The sequence below is a fragment of a genome, unplaced genomic scaffold, assembly GCF_019419815.1.
Source record: "Pyrus x bretschneideri cultivar Hongxiangsu unplaced genomic scaffold, Pyrus_bretschneideri_v1 Contig24, whole genome shotgun sequence".
NCBI lineage: Eukaryota > Viridiplantae > Streptophyta > Magnoliopsida > Rosales > Rosaceae > Pyrus > Pyrus x bretschneideri.
This window is the reverse complement of record NW_025999546.1, coordinates 3,375,735-3,392,629: the sequence shown is the minus strand read 5'-3', so window position 1 is coordinate 3,392,629 and position 16,895 is coordinate 3,375,735. Positions and strand designations below refer to the sequence as shown.

Below are 16,895 nucleotides of genomic sequence, written 5' to 3'. Positions count from 1 at the left end.
TATTTTGATACAATAAACAACGGACTAGAGACTCCTATTCATTTTTTGAGGTTTTTGAACATTGGTCCTTGCAAAAGATTAAAATTTAAAAAAAAAAAACCTGGTGCTAGATTACATATTCAATTTATTCCCTTGAAGTGTACTTTTATCCAAATTTATATTCAATTTTTGTTATTTAATGTGTATTTTTATTTAATCTCTCCACATTAAATTTTAATTTTATTAATATGCACATATTTAGTTCTTTAATTATAAATGAACATAAATGAGAAAGTATTAAAAGAAATTTGTGATACAAAAATATATAAATACATAAGTGTACAGAAATGACTATGCTGAAATATATGAAATTGACTTTTTTTTACCGAAAATTTGTACTTACATGATTATACCGAATATATTGTAATGAACCTAAATGTATTATATTGAATTGATATACCTAAATGTCGATACTGAAATGTATGTACCAAAATGTATGTACTGAAATATAGTATATTGAATTAATGTACCTAAAAGTCAATACAATGTGTGTACCAAAATGTATGTACCGAAATACGTTATATTGAATTAATATATCTATATGTTTGTATCGATGGGTATTATTCAAATATATTAATGTACCTAAATGAAGAACATACAAAATTGTTATCGGAATATATTGTAAAAAAATTGGTTGCCTAAATGTAGACATTAAAATATATTATGATGAATGAAATGAAAATTAAATTTAAATGGAATTAATACATTAAAATATGAATAAAAAGATAAATAAAACATGAAAATATAACTAATAAATGGGATGATTAAGTGTACTAGAGACTAAAATTGGATTTTAATCTTACTCAAGGTTATAGTCTAAAACTCATGTTTTTTAAAGATTAAAATGAAATTCTCTATTTAAGTATGACTTATCTCATCCAGTCCACCAAACGGGCCCAAATGGCTTCCGTAAGATTAGGATATGTTCTCCTGGTAGCACGAGCACAGCCACCAACTATTTCCAAAACCAAAGTTTTACATAAAGAATTCAGATTTGAGTTCTGCAGACAGGTTGTCAATTAGTTCCAATCCAAACATAAACAAGATTTCAAAACCTCCTCAATTTTACCACACTTTCTTGCCAACTGAAACAGAAACATGCAACTAGTCTTTCAAAAAGCATGCAGAATCCTACTCCCACCGTGCAGCTTTGTTGGCAAGTAATCTGCTGGTGCTAGGTCTGGACCTTCACCACTATTTGAACATGCTTGACGACGAACGAAAAAGAAGAGAAAATGGACCGTAAGATGCTGGATACGGGGCGGAAGCTAATAACTCGGAGACAACACCAGTCATTGAAAGGCAACACCAGTCCTAAATCCATGAGAATTTCGGAAGCTAGTAAGTCGGAGACAATCTTAAAACTTTGGAATTTTGAATGCACCAATTACTTCCGCTTCACACCGCCAACCACATCGATCGCCGTCGATGAAAGCACCACCAATTGACCACGGCTTCTCTGCTCAAATCGGCTCCCTCTCACGCCGAAGTACCTCTCTGAAGAAACTACATACTCATTGATGCGAAATCGGCTTCTCTGCTCAATTGACAGGTGCAAAGGTGCATATGCTAGTACCGAAATGTTGCTACCTTAGTATGTTTTTATCTAAGACGGTCAGGTAGCTACCGTCCCAAGAAGTGTGACTAGGCAAGATACTTTGAAGACTACATATATGTTCTGTTGAAATATAAAAAAGAAGAGTTTAAATATTATAATCTTATTCCTACTACCGTTAAGGTTTTTTGTGATAAAATTTCTCACTTGTCAAATTATGTAAGTGGGTAATTAACAAATTAGAGGACAATATCGATCTTGTTAGAGGTGGACCTTTGGTCCGTCTCTTTGAAGATTTGACATACTAGTGCTTCGAAGGTGAATAATAACATTATTTGCTTCTTTCCGAAAACGATCGTTTCTGCACATCTTTAAGTAACGCCAGGTGAAACAAGTGGCGTCCATGCAAACAGAAATTGATCGTTTTTGCACATCTTTAAGTAACGCTAGGTGAAACAAGTGGCGTCCATGCATGCACCCGTTTCGGATTCAATTGTCATGACCTTCGGGACAGCAGATCCCTGGCCTCTACGGATTTAAAGTATCGGTGTTGCCGAAAAATAGTGGAGCAGTGCCGATCTAGCTAGCTGCAAATCAAAGCAAAAAAATGAAGGTAGAGATCATCTCAAGAAAAATGATCAAACCATCCTCCCCAACTCCTAACCACCACAAAAACTTGAAGCTCTCTCTTTTGGACCAAGCATTTCCTCCATCCTTCTATGCAAATACCATTTTCTTCTACTCTTCACACAGCAACAGCAACCATGGCCATAACTACGGCGGCGACGTCACCTCCCAGCAGCTTGCATGGGAAAGGTCTGACCGATTACAGAAGTCCCTGTCCAAAACCTTGGTTGCTTTCTATCCTTTCGCCGGGCAGCTCAAAGACCAAGTCTCCGTTGAGTGCAACGATGAAGGAGCTTATTTTGTAGAAGCCCGAAGTAACTGCAGCTTCTTGAAAATTCTCTTCAAACCTGAACACAAGTTACTTTCCCACTTGATTCCTGCGTTCAATGCTGATGAGCAATTGGGCAGTGCTGTTCTGCTTGTTCAATTCACGGTCTTTAACTGTGGAGGAATTACTCTTGGTGTCTCCCATTCACACAAGATCGCCGACGCATCATCTACATGCACTTTTTTTCGAAGATGGGCAGCCATTACCCTCGAGTTGGAGTCCGTTAACAACCATGATCGAATCTCTGCAGTGCTTCCGGAATTCATTGGATCATCATTACTGCCACCTTCGGATATGCCCTTCTCATCCAGCTATGTCATGAACATGGCGCCGGAAAATTTGACCACAAGGAGGTTTGTGTTTAGTGCTCCAAAGATAGCCAGTCTCAGTGCCAAAATTAGTAGACTTCTTCAACAGCGAGGAATTAATATAACCCCCACAAAAGTGGAAGTTGTATCTGCAGTTTTGTTCAAATGTGCTAATGCTGCAAGGAGATCATCAAATCCTTCGGCAGCATTTAAGCAGGCAGTGGACTTACGTCGAAGAATGTCTCCTCCGCTGCCAGACAACGCTATAGGGAATCTGGTCTGGTCGTTTCAACTGTTGGTCGAAAATAAAGATATCGAGCTGCATGAACTGGTTGCCGAGATGAGGAGAAGCTTTGCAGAGTTTTGTAACGAAAAGGCAAGTAGGTTGAAAGGTGAAGAGGGTGTGTCTTTGGTTTTTGAAGGCAACAGAGAGGAGTTTGAATTTGGTAAGATGGGAATCCCGATGTATTGTTTTGCAAGCATATGGAGACATCCGATGGATGAAGTGGATTTCGGGTGGGGGAAGCCCATTTGGTTCACTTTTCATATGTGCTACAAGAACACTATAATGTTGTTGGCCGGCACTCGAAATGATCAAGATATTGAAGCTTTGGTGACCTTGGAAGAACAAGAGATGACTAGATTTGAACGCGACGAGGTGCTTCTTGCAGTTGCTGCCGTGAATCCTAGTGTATTTGTTAATCACTGCCGCATGTGATGGAGGCGCCTGGGTGGTGATGAACTTGTTCCACCAATGTGTGTCCTTCATGTGATGGTGCGCTATGAAATTAGTTTTTTTGGTTATCTATGAAGAAATAAAGTTACTTTGTAAAAGATAACAAGTTTTTTCATGTTCTGTTTGTTTAATTACATGATTTTTTTCATGTATTGAATAGGATGAGACGGTTTGATTTGAATTTTAAGTTGTTTTCAATTTCAATACAATGTTTTCGTTCTTCTTTGTTCTTCGTCTCCCTCAAACTACTTTTCTTCATCCCTTATTTTCGCGATATACATCCCCGCATCTTAAACACAAAAATTTAAGAGCCGTTTGTTAATTATTTCATTTTTAGTTTTTAGTTTTTCATTCATTTCTTTTGTAAATGGAAAACTGAAATCTTGTTTGGCAACTACTTTCAGTTTTTAGTTTTGAAAGACGGTGAAAATTCAAGGCTAAAACTTAAAGAAGCTGGTTTTTAGTTTTCGGTTTTCAACTTTCATTTTTGTTAGCTAAAAACTGAAAGTTATCAAACAAGATTTTAGTTTCTAATTTTGACAAAATGAAAAGCTAAAACTAAAAACGATATAATTATCAAACCGCCTCTAAATAATTATCCAAAGAACATTAATATTGGCAGTTCAGAAAAGTTTTCGTAAAATCCAAGCAACATGAAGCAACGACAGTGGAGTACAGTCGCATCGTCAAACCATTGCATTCACCTTTTTTCACACTTCTACCAATTTTTCTTACTCACCTTTTTTTAACGAAATATTCTAAGTTACTCTAACCTACAAGATGGGAGGAGCGGGATTGAACTCAGGTGCAAAAGGAAACAATATCTTTGAACCGGAGCTTCGGAAATTTTTTCCAACTTTACAATAATGTACTACTGCAGAATACGGCAAGTAAACGTTTCGATATCCACCAGAAAGTGTTCATACATAAAAGTGAGCATCTAACAAGCTAAAACATTACACTCTGAATTAAAATATCAGAGAGATCAACTGGTAACAAGAATACACTTTAAGGGTCTGTGACTACGTAACTTCCTACCGTAATATCGTTGATCGTTTTGTTACTTGATGACCAATTGATGAACACAACAATGCCCCGAAAAAACAATTCCAGCATGTGTATTTGTTCCGGGCGTGCAACTGAAATCGCCTTTGTTCACGTTCACACACCCAACTAGCAAGTCAATGTTACATCCTCCTCCCCTGTACCTATCATCTTTTCTGCATGCCACTTTGAGAAGCCTTCCTCTAGGGCATCCCTCATCCATGCATGCCGGCAACTCACGATAGCCTCTGCTACAGTCAGCCATGTTCTGTCTCGGGTGCTTTGTTCGGGCCACGACTCCAGCTCCTCTTTCACAAACAAAGCAAACATAGAAGCTCTACATACACCTTCCGGACTGAACTCGTCCTGGTGTGTTTTGCTCTTAAAATAATAATACCCAAGGAAATCCTGCAAATCAAATGGATAAACAGTTGCTTTACTTTATACGTGTACTGTGAAGAGAAGGGCAATATACAAAAAACTTTGGCATAAGAATTCTCCAAAAACACCCAGCCGGCATACAAACACCCAATGCTAATATACAAAGCCAACCAAAAAAATTATATACAGTTATTCTTCTCCATGACAGCACAATCATATAGATTAAATTGGTCATCGGCTCCTGATATTTAATAACCCCGGAGTTCCTTCGTTTATCATTAAGATAGGATAAAGAAAATAGCTACTCTGGACTTCAATTCCCTGAAAGGCCAGCTTAACCGATTTATGGTTTCTACAACTACTAAACCCCCTGGTGCACACAGAACATACACACAGTTGTGTCAAGGTAAATCATAATGCCTGCAATGGAAAGTAACATGTCTAAAACTAAATACGTAAAATGGATCTAGTGACAACATTAGACCTACTGCTCAAGTCTTGTGAAAGTTAGGGCATCTTTAAAAAAAATACACATGGAGAACCATTACAAGGAAAACCAAGCCCACTGTAAAAAATCTAAAGCTTTTGTGCACAACATTTGGAATGTGATTGTGTTATTAGGCAGATGGTCTCGCAACAAATTAAAAAAAGCAAAAAACTAATCCCCAACAACATTTCCAAGTTAATCACAAGAAATCCAAATCAAAACACAGTAACAATTTAAACAATTCAAGCCTTCAATAGATGAGGAGAAATTATTCAAACAAATTGAAGACCAAAACATGGCAAACCTCAATAAAAAAAAAGATTAGAACAAAATAAAAGTTATGAAGAAGTATTTCACCATTAGCTCTCCCCGAACTCCAGCTTCTTCAACAGCTTCCCTTAGGGCAGCCTGCTCAACAGTTTCGTCATTCTCCCAGCCTCCCTGCATGTGTATAACATATTTGTAAATAAATAAAAAAAAGAAACCTATATAAGTTCTCCACTTACCACAAACCCAAAAAAGCACACAATCACTTTGAGGGGTATTTTAGCCTTATAAACCATAAAATTTCCACCTCCTACAAACAGGTCTAGAATCAGATGAGTGTAATATGTCATTTTCTAACTAGCAAGGGAAGTGCCAAAAACTTCAAACTCATTAGAAATTGATTTCTGAGGAAGTCAACATCCCAACTTAATGCAAAAGAAGTTCTTGCAAATTCTAGCAATGGGTACGTTAGATAGGTTGAAAATAACGGTGAGTGATATCACAAAACTATAGTACTAATTAAAAATAAATAAAACTCTCCTTGCAAAATCTGTCCCTCTAACAGTTTACTATATTTCTCAAGAAAATCATCTTGAGAAAACGAAAGTCATGCTGAGAAAAAAAGTCCGAAAGTCTTAATATAGTTCCAATGCTAAGAAGGCACTATAACCATAACAAAAGCATCCATATCTGCATTTGCACATATTGGGCAAGTGAAAACAACAATTCTTTTCCCAGCCTTGCAGATGTCAAAACATAAGTGATACTATATGTCTATGCCTCTATGGTTACAGCCAATGGAAAATTTCTAATATTTTCTGCTCTAGATTTTCAAAGCTCAGGGTCATGAGATGGTACTTAAATGTATCTATAGGTATCAAAAGAAAAGAAGTTAGTTTTAACCACCTAAATGTTTTCCAGAAAAAGCTATCTTAACAACCTTACTTTGATCTCGACCCCTATCCCTCAAGCATAAGTTATTTTGAAACTAACAAATTTAACTCATTTTTACTGTTAAGCAGTTAGTGCGGCGACAGAACAAAAGTAAAATAGTAATTTACATAAAAAAGGGTATCCATAAAATAAGCTCAGGAAGAAAGACCACACAGTTCTTAAAATTTTAAACTCCAGCAGAAAATAACATACCTTTGGAAACAAAAGACCAGGTCCACTAGGTGAGTTAATCATAAGCACCTCAATGATCTTCTCAGAATTGGCATCATCAGTCTCATCAGAGCTTTTGTATCTAAATGGAATACACCTGTCAAGGTCACCTCAGTTAGCTTCTTCGTATCAGAGAAAAAAAATACTTGTTCAGATACATAAAACGTAACAGCAAGTAATTTCAAATATAATTTAAAATTACTTATACAAAAACGAAAATCCTATGCAAATATGAATGTCTGCTCAGCCCTAGCAAACAATTTATTTTATAACCAATAACCACACTAACAAGGTCACCCTTTATGTGCATGATCGACAGAGAAATCTCAATATTGTACTCTATTGGCGACATTTTTTATGATATATGGATAAATGAATTTATATAGTGATTCTTGTCAAGAAAAAAAAAAATATACAGTAAAACTTCACTTCAGAATAAAAATAAAGCATCTTCCATCAATGTTTAGTAATGACTAGAAATTACAAGGTGTGGAGTCCATTGACAACCTGTTCGTACTAAATCAACTACTTTAGTAATTTATTACTCACAAAGAGCTTCTGTTAAAGGCTAAGAAATAGCATAATTATGGAAGCACCATAAGATTTCTACAAAGAGAAAAGCCTAAAGAATCCAATATGGATAGCTTCTCTGTGTCCTCAGTGTCTTTTTTCTGCTTTTCCATCTTGTCAAATTTGGAAGAACTATGTGAACAATCACCAGCATGTCACATTGGCTTTTCCATAAACACAGGATAATACAGAGAACCACACCCTTGACATCTCTCCCAACCAAAATATAGCCATGAAACATATTGCTATCAAGGTTATCCAATTTTGTGCTACCACACAATGATGCATGACATGGGTCACACGACCATTGATTAAGCTCCTCATTTTCAACACAGAGAAAACCAAAATATCCCATTTCAACTGATTGCAGACACACCCAAAAATCAATCTAGAAAGTAGTTAGCACCATATGACAAAAAATCCTGATCAAAATAGAATACATTGAAAACAGTGCCCAAATAGTTGGCTAAAAGCTTTCACTTCCCCAGGACCTCCGCTTGAAATGTGGACACCTAAGCAATGGAACAACAAATTTATCCTTCACATTTTTGTTCATCTCCTTGACTTATCAATGCCCACAATGATTGCATCAATGAACATTACCAAATCATACGGAAGAAATAATCTTATTTATTGCATCACCATTTTACCCTAGTTCCAGTTCTCCTAACCCTCAAACCTAATATGACATAGTTAACGAAGGCCCAAAAGTTTACAAAGTTGAAGAATCCTAACCACGCCATATCCGTCCCCTTCATATGTCTCCTAACCCTCAAACCTAATATGACATAGTTAACGAAGGCCCAAAAGCTTACAAAGTTGAAGAATCCTAACCACGCCATATCCGTCCCCTTCATATGTGAAAAATACATTTCACATCGAAAAATTACAAACAAAACTCAGATAAGTCAATACAAGGCCATTGTTTGTCCTAATAAACCCACATATCTACCTACTCTATATAATAAACATGTACAATCAATAAAACAAAAGAAACCCATTAATCCCCACTGCTTAAAAAATCCCAAATGGTTGCCATCAAAGAGTCAAAATACATAATACAAAAACAAAAAACCACATCACAAACAGAATCCTCCAACTTTGGAGACACATTGGTCCACCTCCACCACCAGAACACCACATAAACGAACAACATCAACATCAATCCAAATCAGACATATATAAACAAATATATAAACACACACATAAATATGTACATATATATGTATTATATGTGCAAAGAAGAAATGTAAGTACCCGGCAACAAGGCGACATCCGGCCTCGTAGCGTTGCTGATGCCGACCCGTACGGGCCACTATATCACACATACTAAGCACCCAAGCCAACAATAATCAATCCTTTTTTTGCTTCTTTTTTGACAATCTTCAACAATTTCTCTCCTCCTCTTCCGCCATTGAAATCGTTCTGGTTCTTTGTTTTGGTTTTTTACGCGATTGTTACAATATCACGCCCGCACCGGATAACTCGCCAAGAACTGGTTCTCTGGGCTTCGATGGTGGCGACCGGCGCTCCCTCGCATCATCCAATGGCTGTGGATTTCAGATTTCGTTCTGGTTTTTTTTAGGGTTTGGTTGCAGAGGGCAAATGAAGGGTGGTTCACACAGAGCGAGAGAACGAAAAAATAAAATTAAAAATTAAATAAATAAAAGCGCTTACAACGGATCTAATCGGACGGTGAGGTGTCAAAGTCCGGTGGTTCGTAGGTCAAACGGGCCCCCACTTTTGGGAGAAAATACTTGTGTGTATAATTGTGTTATGGATAGTATATATACACGCAGTTGAGATTTCATTGTCATCCGTACACGTGGCAAGATGTGGAGGATTAACTGACGTTTGGTTATGTTATTGGTTACAGGGGTTGTCAATTTGGCACAAAGTAGTTGTCCGTTGCAGCGGATTATTTAATCTGTGGAAGAAGTCAACGGATTAGTGGTTCAAGACATGCTGATTTTACTTTTGCGCTTCTGTAGGGAACGGTGACGATTCAACGCCGGTATCCTATAAGGTATTTTGGTCCGTTGGATTGAGTTCGTTGTTATTTAGGGTCTTACTGGCTTTTTATTTTGGACTTGGATCATCTCCTGAGCTAATGAAGAGGATCCTCCTCATCAATTATTCTAGGCCGTTGGATTTTTATCCAACGGCTACAATTATTATAACTTTAAAGGGACCCTCCTGTTTGTAGCCGTTGGATAAAAATCTAATGGCTCAGGATGATTGATGAGAAGGATCCTCTCCATTAGCTCAGGAGAGGATCCAAACCCTTTTATTTTATCAATGCAGCGGCTAGATTAAGATTTGAGTAACTATGCTAATAGCTAATTGCTGGTGTGAGGAACGAATTCCACATAAACGTAGAATTACTTTGATGTGCTACAATTAAGAGAGAAAGACTAGTAAGACCTTACCACACCGATGTAATGTGAGGCAAAAGCTCTATCATGCTTAATTTAAACTTAATTGTGGAACATGAATGTTTCTTAGCTAAGAAACAATTACCTGTCACTATTAATGGCATGTGCGTTTGTATAGTGGTCGACATGGACTTGAGGATGATCGTTAAGCATGCGTGGCGCTTTCTAAGTGGTTGGTTACTTAATTTGAATCACGTTATGATGCAACAATGATGAAGGGTACAAGTCAAGAGTCTCTTGTTAAGTGATAGATAATGTTCAAAACTTGGAAAAAAAAACTACAAATCACACTAACATGGACTCGCTTTTGACATAAAGCTTAATTTTATGAATAATGTCTTGACAGATTTAGCGATGAAGAGAGAGAACTTTAAAGGCTTTCTAAACATTAAAACTATAAAGTCAACTTTCGCACTGATGCAACAATGATGGTCAATTGGCTGTGCCTTGTCCAGCAATGGATCTAATGCTAAAGGAACCCGTGGTGGTGGATTTGATGCTATATATGATGGTGGTGGCTGTGGTGCTACTATGGGACCATGGTGGTGTTTCAACTTTGGTGGTATTTTTCTATTGGCTTCTTGAAGAAAATGTTTCAACATTGAAGCATTTATAAATGCGGAATGGTTATCTTAGGTCAGCTTCTTATTTTGCTGGGTTCCACAGTTTGAAATATCTTCGACTGCTCTCCAATACTAGAGTCCTTGAAGTCTTGTGCATCAAAACCATCGCCATCGGAGGTGATTGAGAGTTTCCACAAAGGTAATATTCGGGTTTCTGCCCCAAAACTCACTTGTTTTGGATATCACAACCTGGCTGCCCTCAAGGATAACATATTTACCACTAATGCTCCTCAATTGACAAAGACATATACTTGTACACGTACGAAGAACCTCATCCAATTTTACACTTCATTGGTAGTCGTCGGCTTGAAAACCTCTACCTGCGCCTATCTTTTTCTTCTCAGGTAAGCTAAACTATAATGTATTAATTATTGGAGGATGTATTAACTTCAATCTGTGATGCCATACATATTTGTGTTAATATGTTTGAACTTCACAGAGAAAGAATGTCAAGAAACATAGTCCCGTTTGGGATTATCTTAAGCAATTGCAGTTGTCTTTCATGGTACGTGTGATGTTTTCGAATGTTCAGATTGAAAGCGACGATGAGATGCTCCATGTTGATCTTTGTAAAACCCTAGGAAGTGTTGCGAAAATTAGATAATCAAAATTAAACTCATTAAGTCTCGAATTTTAGTACTCCTAAGTATACAAATCGGATGATTGTATAGCATATAAGCACATATATCATCCCATAGAGATCAAATTGATTCTAAAAGTCTTACTAATTAAATTGAAACAAATCATAGTGGAGACGCTTTAATGGAAAAGATATGAAACTTTGAAATTAAACTAAAATAAAATAAAGCTTGAAAATAAAATGCATGTAAATTATAAAATGAAAACATAAGAAAATAAGACCTAGGGCATCCGAATTCACCGTAACCAATTCTACTAAATTCCCTTAATATGTTATGCTCAAGTAGTTCCCCAATATTGACGATCGATTTTCCCTAAATTATTCAACGGCCATGGCATCTGGTTGCATCAAAAGTGTCCTTACATGTTAACCCTCTATGGTATTTAGATGGATTTAAACAAGTAAGAACCCATTAAGCTCTATGGAAATCATTGGAAAATCACACAAACCCTAATGGCATGGCATCTACAAATAGGTGTTTATGGTATCAATTGCAAGAAGCTAAACCCAAGTTAAGTATGGCATCTACTCATCTACTCTAACTTGCATCAAATCAACTTAACTTAAATCTAGATGGTGATCAATCATCAACATAAAAATCAAGCACATTACAAATAGTAAAAGATACTAAATAAAGATGAAAAAATTGATAATGACAATGTCACAAGGCAATTAAGTATTCATGTTCAGGCTACATCGTAGCCCTAGAAAAGAAAAGAAACTAGAAAAGCTCTTCCCTCTTGTCCTTTTGGCCGCAGCCCCTATGTTTAATATGATAATGTTTTGTTTTGGTGACTGAATCCTTCCTTCACAATGGAGAATCAATCTCCACATATAAAACCTATGGCAAAGGTTACTAAAGGCCAATTAAAACGACCATTAATCCTAGCTTAATGGACTTTCAAGTCCTTATTAAAGAAAAGAAAAATAAACGAAAATAATAAAACTAATAATTAAGTTCTCTCCTAAAGTCCATTGAATAGCATTCTCATGTCCAAGATCTCCAAAACCGTTGCAGTTTTCATGCATTTGTTTCGGTGCAGTTAATTAGCCTCTTGCTCCACTAAAATTACCCTAGACACCCGAAAAGCTTGTTTTTCACTCTTTTTTCCCATAACTCCGGTATTGAATGCCTATAAATTAAAACAATATAATTAGTGCATTTAACCCATTCATATATACAAAATCCAAAGGAAATATATGATAATAATATATGAAAATATGCACCCATCAAATATCTCCAAACTTAGATTTTGCTTGTCCTCGAGCAGAACAAAAGAAAATAAAACACAACAAATTTTTAGTTAAATTCCCAAATTTTAATCTTAGAGAAAACACCAGCCATGAGATAACTTTCAAGAAATAAGCAACCGTAGTTCAAGACATTATCCAAGAGTTAACCAAATTTGAATCAAACCAACTTGGAGTGTCGTGTGTGTCATAACCATGTCAATGCAATTCCAAGTTTTTAAAAACCCATCATGTGCAAACAAGTGAACTTCTCACAAGGCATTCACTCATCACTTATATTTGTGGGTTAATTAATGTGTTTCACTCAAATGATCTTATTGTACATCTTGCCATATGCTTGCTTGTCCACCTAGCTAGCTCACTATCAATATCACGTAATTTCTTGCATCAAAAGGACTTTATTACGGTTGTAATGGGGTTTAGAATGATAGGCTAATGAAAGAAAGGTTATGGAAAAAAATAGTGTAAATAGCTTGTACGGCTTTACAATCGAATTTGAGAGATTAATGCTTAAACTGATGAAGCTCATCCAAACCTAAACTCATAACTTGAACCTTATTTCCATTGATTGATCTTTGAAACGTCCCCCCTTTTTTTAATAATAAACAGCAAATTTTTTTTTTCACTATTTTTTTTTTCACAGCAAACATCAGCTTTTTTTTTTTCTTTTTTTTCTTTTCATATTTATTTCACCAATTTTTGTTATATAACAATATTTAGCCCCCAACATTTTGAACTCCCTCCTCCTAAAGAATTACTCTACAAGCTCTTTAAATGGATAACTAGGGAAAATAATCATAAGGGTTGGCTAGGAAGGCTCAAACGAAAGGAGAAAAAATGCCTATATCATTTCCAAGATTTTACATGAATTGATGAATGCAAAAATAAAGGTATAAAGCAAGTTTTAGAGATACATGTGAAATGAAATCATACGCACAAGAATAATGAGATTGATGCATATCATAAAATAGGCTCAAAAGCTCACAAGGATTACATAAGCTCACTAGATTTACATATGAAACTTTAAATCATGCTCTAGTTTCACACCAACAAGGCTATGTGCATTTGTTTTTCCTAGTCACGCTAAAAAAAAATATGGTTAAAATAAAGATAATGTAAAGGACTAATGTCAAACTTAAATTTCTTGAAAGTTATGAGGAAATAAAAACCGAATATCATCATTGAATTCGAAAGTAACCAATAAAAACAAGGCTCAAAGAAAAATAAAATGTTTTTTTTTTTCAAAATTTTATATTTTTTATGTTTATTTATTTATTTTATTTTTAGAAATAAAACAAAAAGATTGAAAAAACACACGAAGATAAGAATAACGGAAATAGACAACAAACGTATAGAAAAAGAAGAATAAATGCGTAAGCTCTTGGACAAAGAAACTTCCCGGGTTTAAAGGAGACATGCTAGTGAAGATGTACATGGAATACACCACCAAACTTGAATTTTGTAGTGGCATCAAAGCTGAGTGATTCCAATTTCTGCAAAAATACAAAATAATGGGTAAGCTAAACAAGAAACTGAGGAAAATAATTTATTATTAGAAAAACTAAAAATAAACATTAAAGCTACACCAACTAAACAAATGTAACAATCCAATTAAGTAAGTAATAGAATCAAATTTGATCCTCGACAACGGCGCCAGAAACTTGTTGCGAAAATTAGATAACCAAAATTAAACTCATTAAGTCTCGAATTTTAGTGCTCGCAAGTATACGAATCAGATGATTGTATAGCATATAAGCATGGATATCGTCCCACAGAGCCTAACCCTGGCTGTGGTGTGCCGATGAGGACGTCAGGCCCCTAGGGGGGTGGATTGTAAGATCCCACATCACTTAGGGGAGTGATCCTTATATGTATATTCTCATCCCTACCTAGCACGAGGCATTTTGGGAGCTCACTGGCTTCGGGTTCCATGGGAACTCGAAGTTAAGCGAGTAGCGCGCGAGAGCATTCTCAGGATGGGTGACCCATTGGGAAGTTCTTGTGTGAGTTCCTAAAAACAAAACCGTGGGGGCGTGGTCGGGGCTCAAAGCAGACAATATCGTGCTACGGTGGTGGAGCGGGCCCGGGAAGTGGTCCCCTCTCGGACGGGGATGTGACAACTTAAGTAGGCAAAATTTTATTTTATTATTTTATTTCATCTTGAATATCTACTTTTATCTTTTATTTTTGTCTTCTTCCTTCACAAACACTTTATTACATATAGAAACATGAGGCTTGATTTACCTGTAATGTTGCCTACTTTGCTGGTGTAAACAAAATTCGCCTACCCAATTGACTACACCATTAGAGCATGTTTTTGCCAAGCTCATCAAATTCAATTGTCTACATTGAAGATGCTTAAGCCTATACTAGTCAAAGATCGCCTCACAGCCGAAATGTAGGTTCTCTCCCGAAATGCTTAGACTACCAAACCCGAGATCTTGATCTCAATCATTATTGGTTTGCAGCCATAGATACCTTTTTGAGCTTTACAACATCATAAACACTAAGAAAGAATCATACAAAGGAAAACTACACCAATAATACCATACGAGTAATAATATTATCACGGAAATTCTATAAAAAATATGAAATAACAAAAATTTCACTTTTAAGAGAGTTTCATTTCCTAATCACATACCAAAAACAAAAAATCAGTGAGAAGGACAGGTTGGATGGAAGAATATTCATGGATGACTGCGTGCAGGAAAAGGAAGGGTAAGCGCGTGGGAAAGCGGTTGTTCAGATACATTGTACGATACCAAAAGTAATTGGAAATATGTACCAAGTTGAACATATTCTTTCATGCATGCACAACATCCCCATCATATCCAATCGTCTGCTTCTGACGCGCCTGTTTGATTCAAAATGTAAATGCTCTCCTAATTTGATAATACCAACCAGAAGATCACGTACACTGCATAGTCTACCTGCGTGTATGGGCACTTTTCCTGTGCTTGTGTTGCACATTCAACATATCTATCGTACCAAGCATGTTGTTAATTTTAATGCAACAATAGTCCGTCATTTTGAAAATCAAAAAGATTTACAAAAACATTTTATGTCAATAGAAAAATACAAAACTTGCTTTGCATAAGAAGAAGAGAATTCTCCAAGTTATTCGCATGTTGAACTCAACAATTGCACATGTTGCATATTGCCTAACGTTTGTTGATGACAGGTCGAATAAGAGGCAAGGAAAAATATGACATGTGAGATGAGATTGGATTTAGTGATAAGAGGAAACTGTAGAAGTATGAATGAAAAGAAAATGAGGTTATTCTCATTATGTTGTGGATCTTTGATAGTTATGCTGTCAACTTTTGTCATCATGTTGATATGTTTGATATTTTGTCGATATTTAACTTTTATTCAATTCTGCAATTCAGATTTTAATTTTAATCATGTAAACCAATTTCTTAAGAATTTATTTGATATCTTATAAAATTCAAGAAAGTTTTACCATATTGTAGATCTATTATCCTTGTTCAGCTGTAAGTCATGAAGTTTTACAATAACAAATACACATATACACAGACACATACACACACACACACACACACACACACACACATATATATATGTACACATGAGTGCTCAAGTGTTAATTTTAAAAACCATCATTCGAACATCATCCTTACAAAAAATTAAATAAACCTAAAAACAATTATTCATGTAACTATATATATTCAAACAAATGGACGAATACAATATTCCTTATAATTAATAAAAAAATTCATAAGAAAAACCAAATAGAGAAACAATTACCAACTTGACTCATATTTCTTTAAAGACAGGCAGATTCTTGGTACAACTTTTTTAACACAGCTTTTGACACAATTTTTGTGGGGCTCACTCGGTAATGTATATTAAGGATCCGTCTATCTTTTAGAATACCATTCATAGATCATCCTTACAAAAAATTAGACACATCCAAAACCATTAAGACATGCATTTGTAGTGAAGAAAATGAACTACTACAATTCTACAAAGAAACCTTAAAAACTTAATCCATTGGCTTTAATCCAACAATTATATAGTTTCGGATTTGGGTGATTTTTGGTAACAAAATCTTTGAGTAAAGACCTAAAAGATAGACGGTAATTCGGATCGTTGTAATACATTACGAAATGAGCTCCACAAAAATATGTATAAAAAATTGGTAAAAAAGGTGATGCCACGGATTCGTCCCTTATATATTCTGGTTTTAGTTTACATTGTAGATCATGGCATGATAGTATTTTTCTTTACATCAACAAATGGTGTTGATGAGATTTGAATTTAAGGTTTTCTATATGTAGTGAAAGATAGGTGCCACCAAATATGCATACCTAAAGATGATCATTTATACACTATAGAACGCAATTTATATGATCAATACCTTTTTTTTTTTCCCTTTCCAAACGGTAGGATCTACATTACGAGAATAAATAAGATATG

General features: G+C 35.7%; 2 protein-coding genes across 2 annotated transcripts; one reads left to right on the top strand and one right to left on the bottom strand.

Moving 5' to 3' along the window:
* The first annotated feature begins 2,201 nt into the window (after positions 1 to 2,201).
* On the top strand, positions 2,202 to 3,575 carry LOC103952170 (acyltransferase Pun1-like). Its single transcript, XM_009363717.2, has one exon. It carries the CDS (start codon positions 2,202 to 2,204, stop codon positions 3,573 to 3,575), a length of 1,374 nt encoding a protein of 457 aa, XP_009361992.2.
* An 813-nt stretch (positions 3,576 to 4,388) lies between these two features.
* Positions 4,389 to 9,148, bottom strand: LOC103952078 (nudix hydrolase 16, mitochondrial-like). The gene is made up of 4 exons (XM_009363603.3): positions 8,764 to 9,148; positions 6,919 to 7,033; positions 5,863 to 5,946; positions 4,389 to 5,045 (listed from the first exon to the last, which is right to left on the bottom strand). The coding sequence occupies exons 1-4, from the start codon at positions 8,832 to 8,834 to the stop codon at positions 4,767 to 4,769; spliced, it is 549 nt and encodes a 182-aa protein (XP_009361878.2). The 5' UTR covers positions 8,835 to 9,148; the 3' UTR covers positions 4,389 to 4,766.
* Positions 9,149 to 16,895: the final 7,747 nt, after the last annotated feature.

Coding starts and splice junctions, on each gene's coding strand:
- LOC103952170 (XM_009363717.2), top strand. CDS start 2,202: ATGAAGGTAGAGATCATCTCAAGAAAAATGATCAAACCATCCTCCCCA.
- LOC103952078 (XM_009363603.3), bottom strand. CDS start 8,834: ATGTGTGATATAGTGGCCCGTACGGGTCGGCATCAGCAACGCTACGAG. Junction 7,034..8,763: donor GGATGTCGCCTTGTTGCCGG/GTACTTACATTT, acceptor TGACCTTGACAG/GTGTATTCCATTTAGATACA. Junction 5,947..6,918: donor CTGGTCTTTTGTTTCCAAAG/GTATGTTATTTT, acceptor ATACACATGCAG/GGAGGCTGGGAGAATGACGA.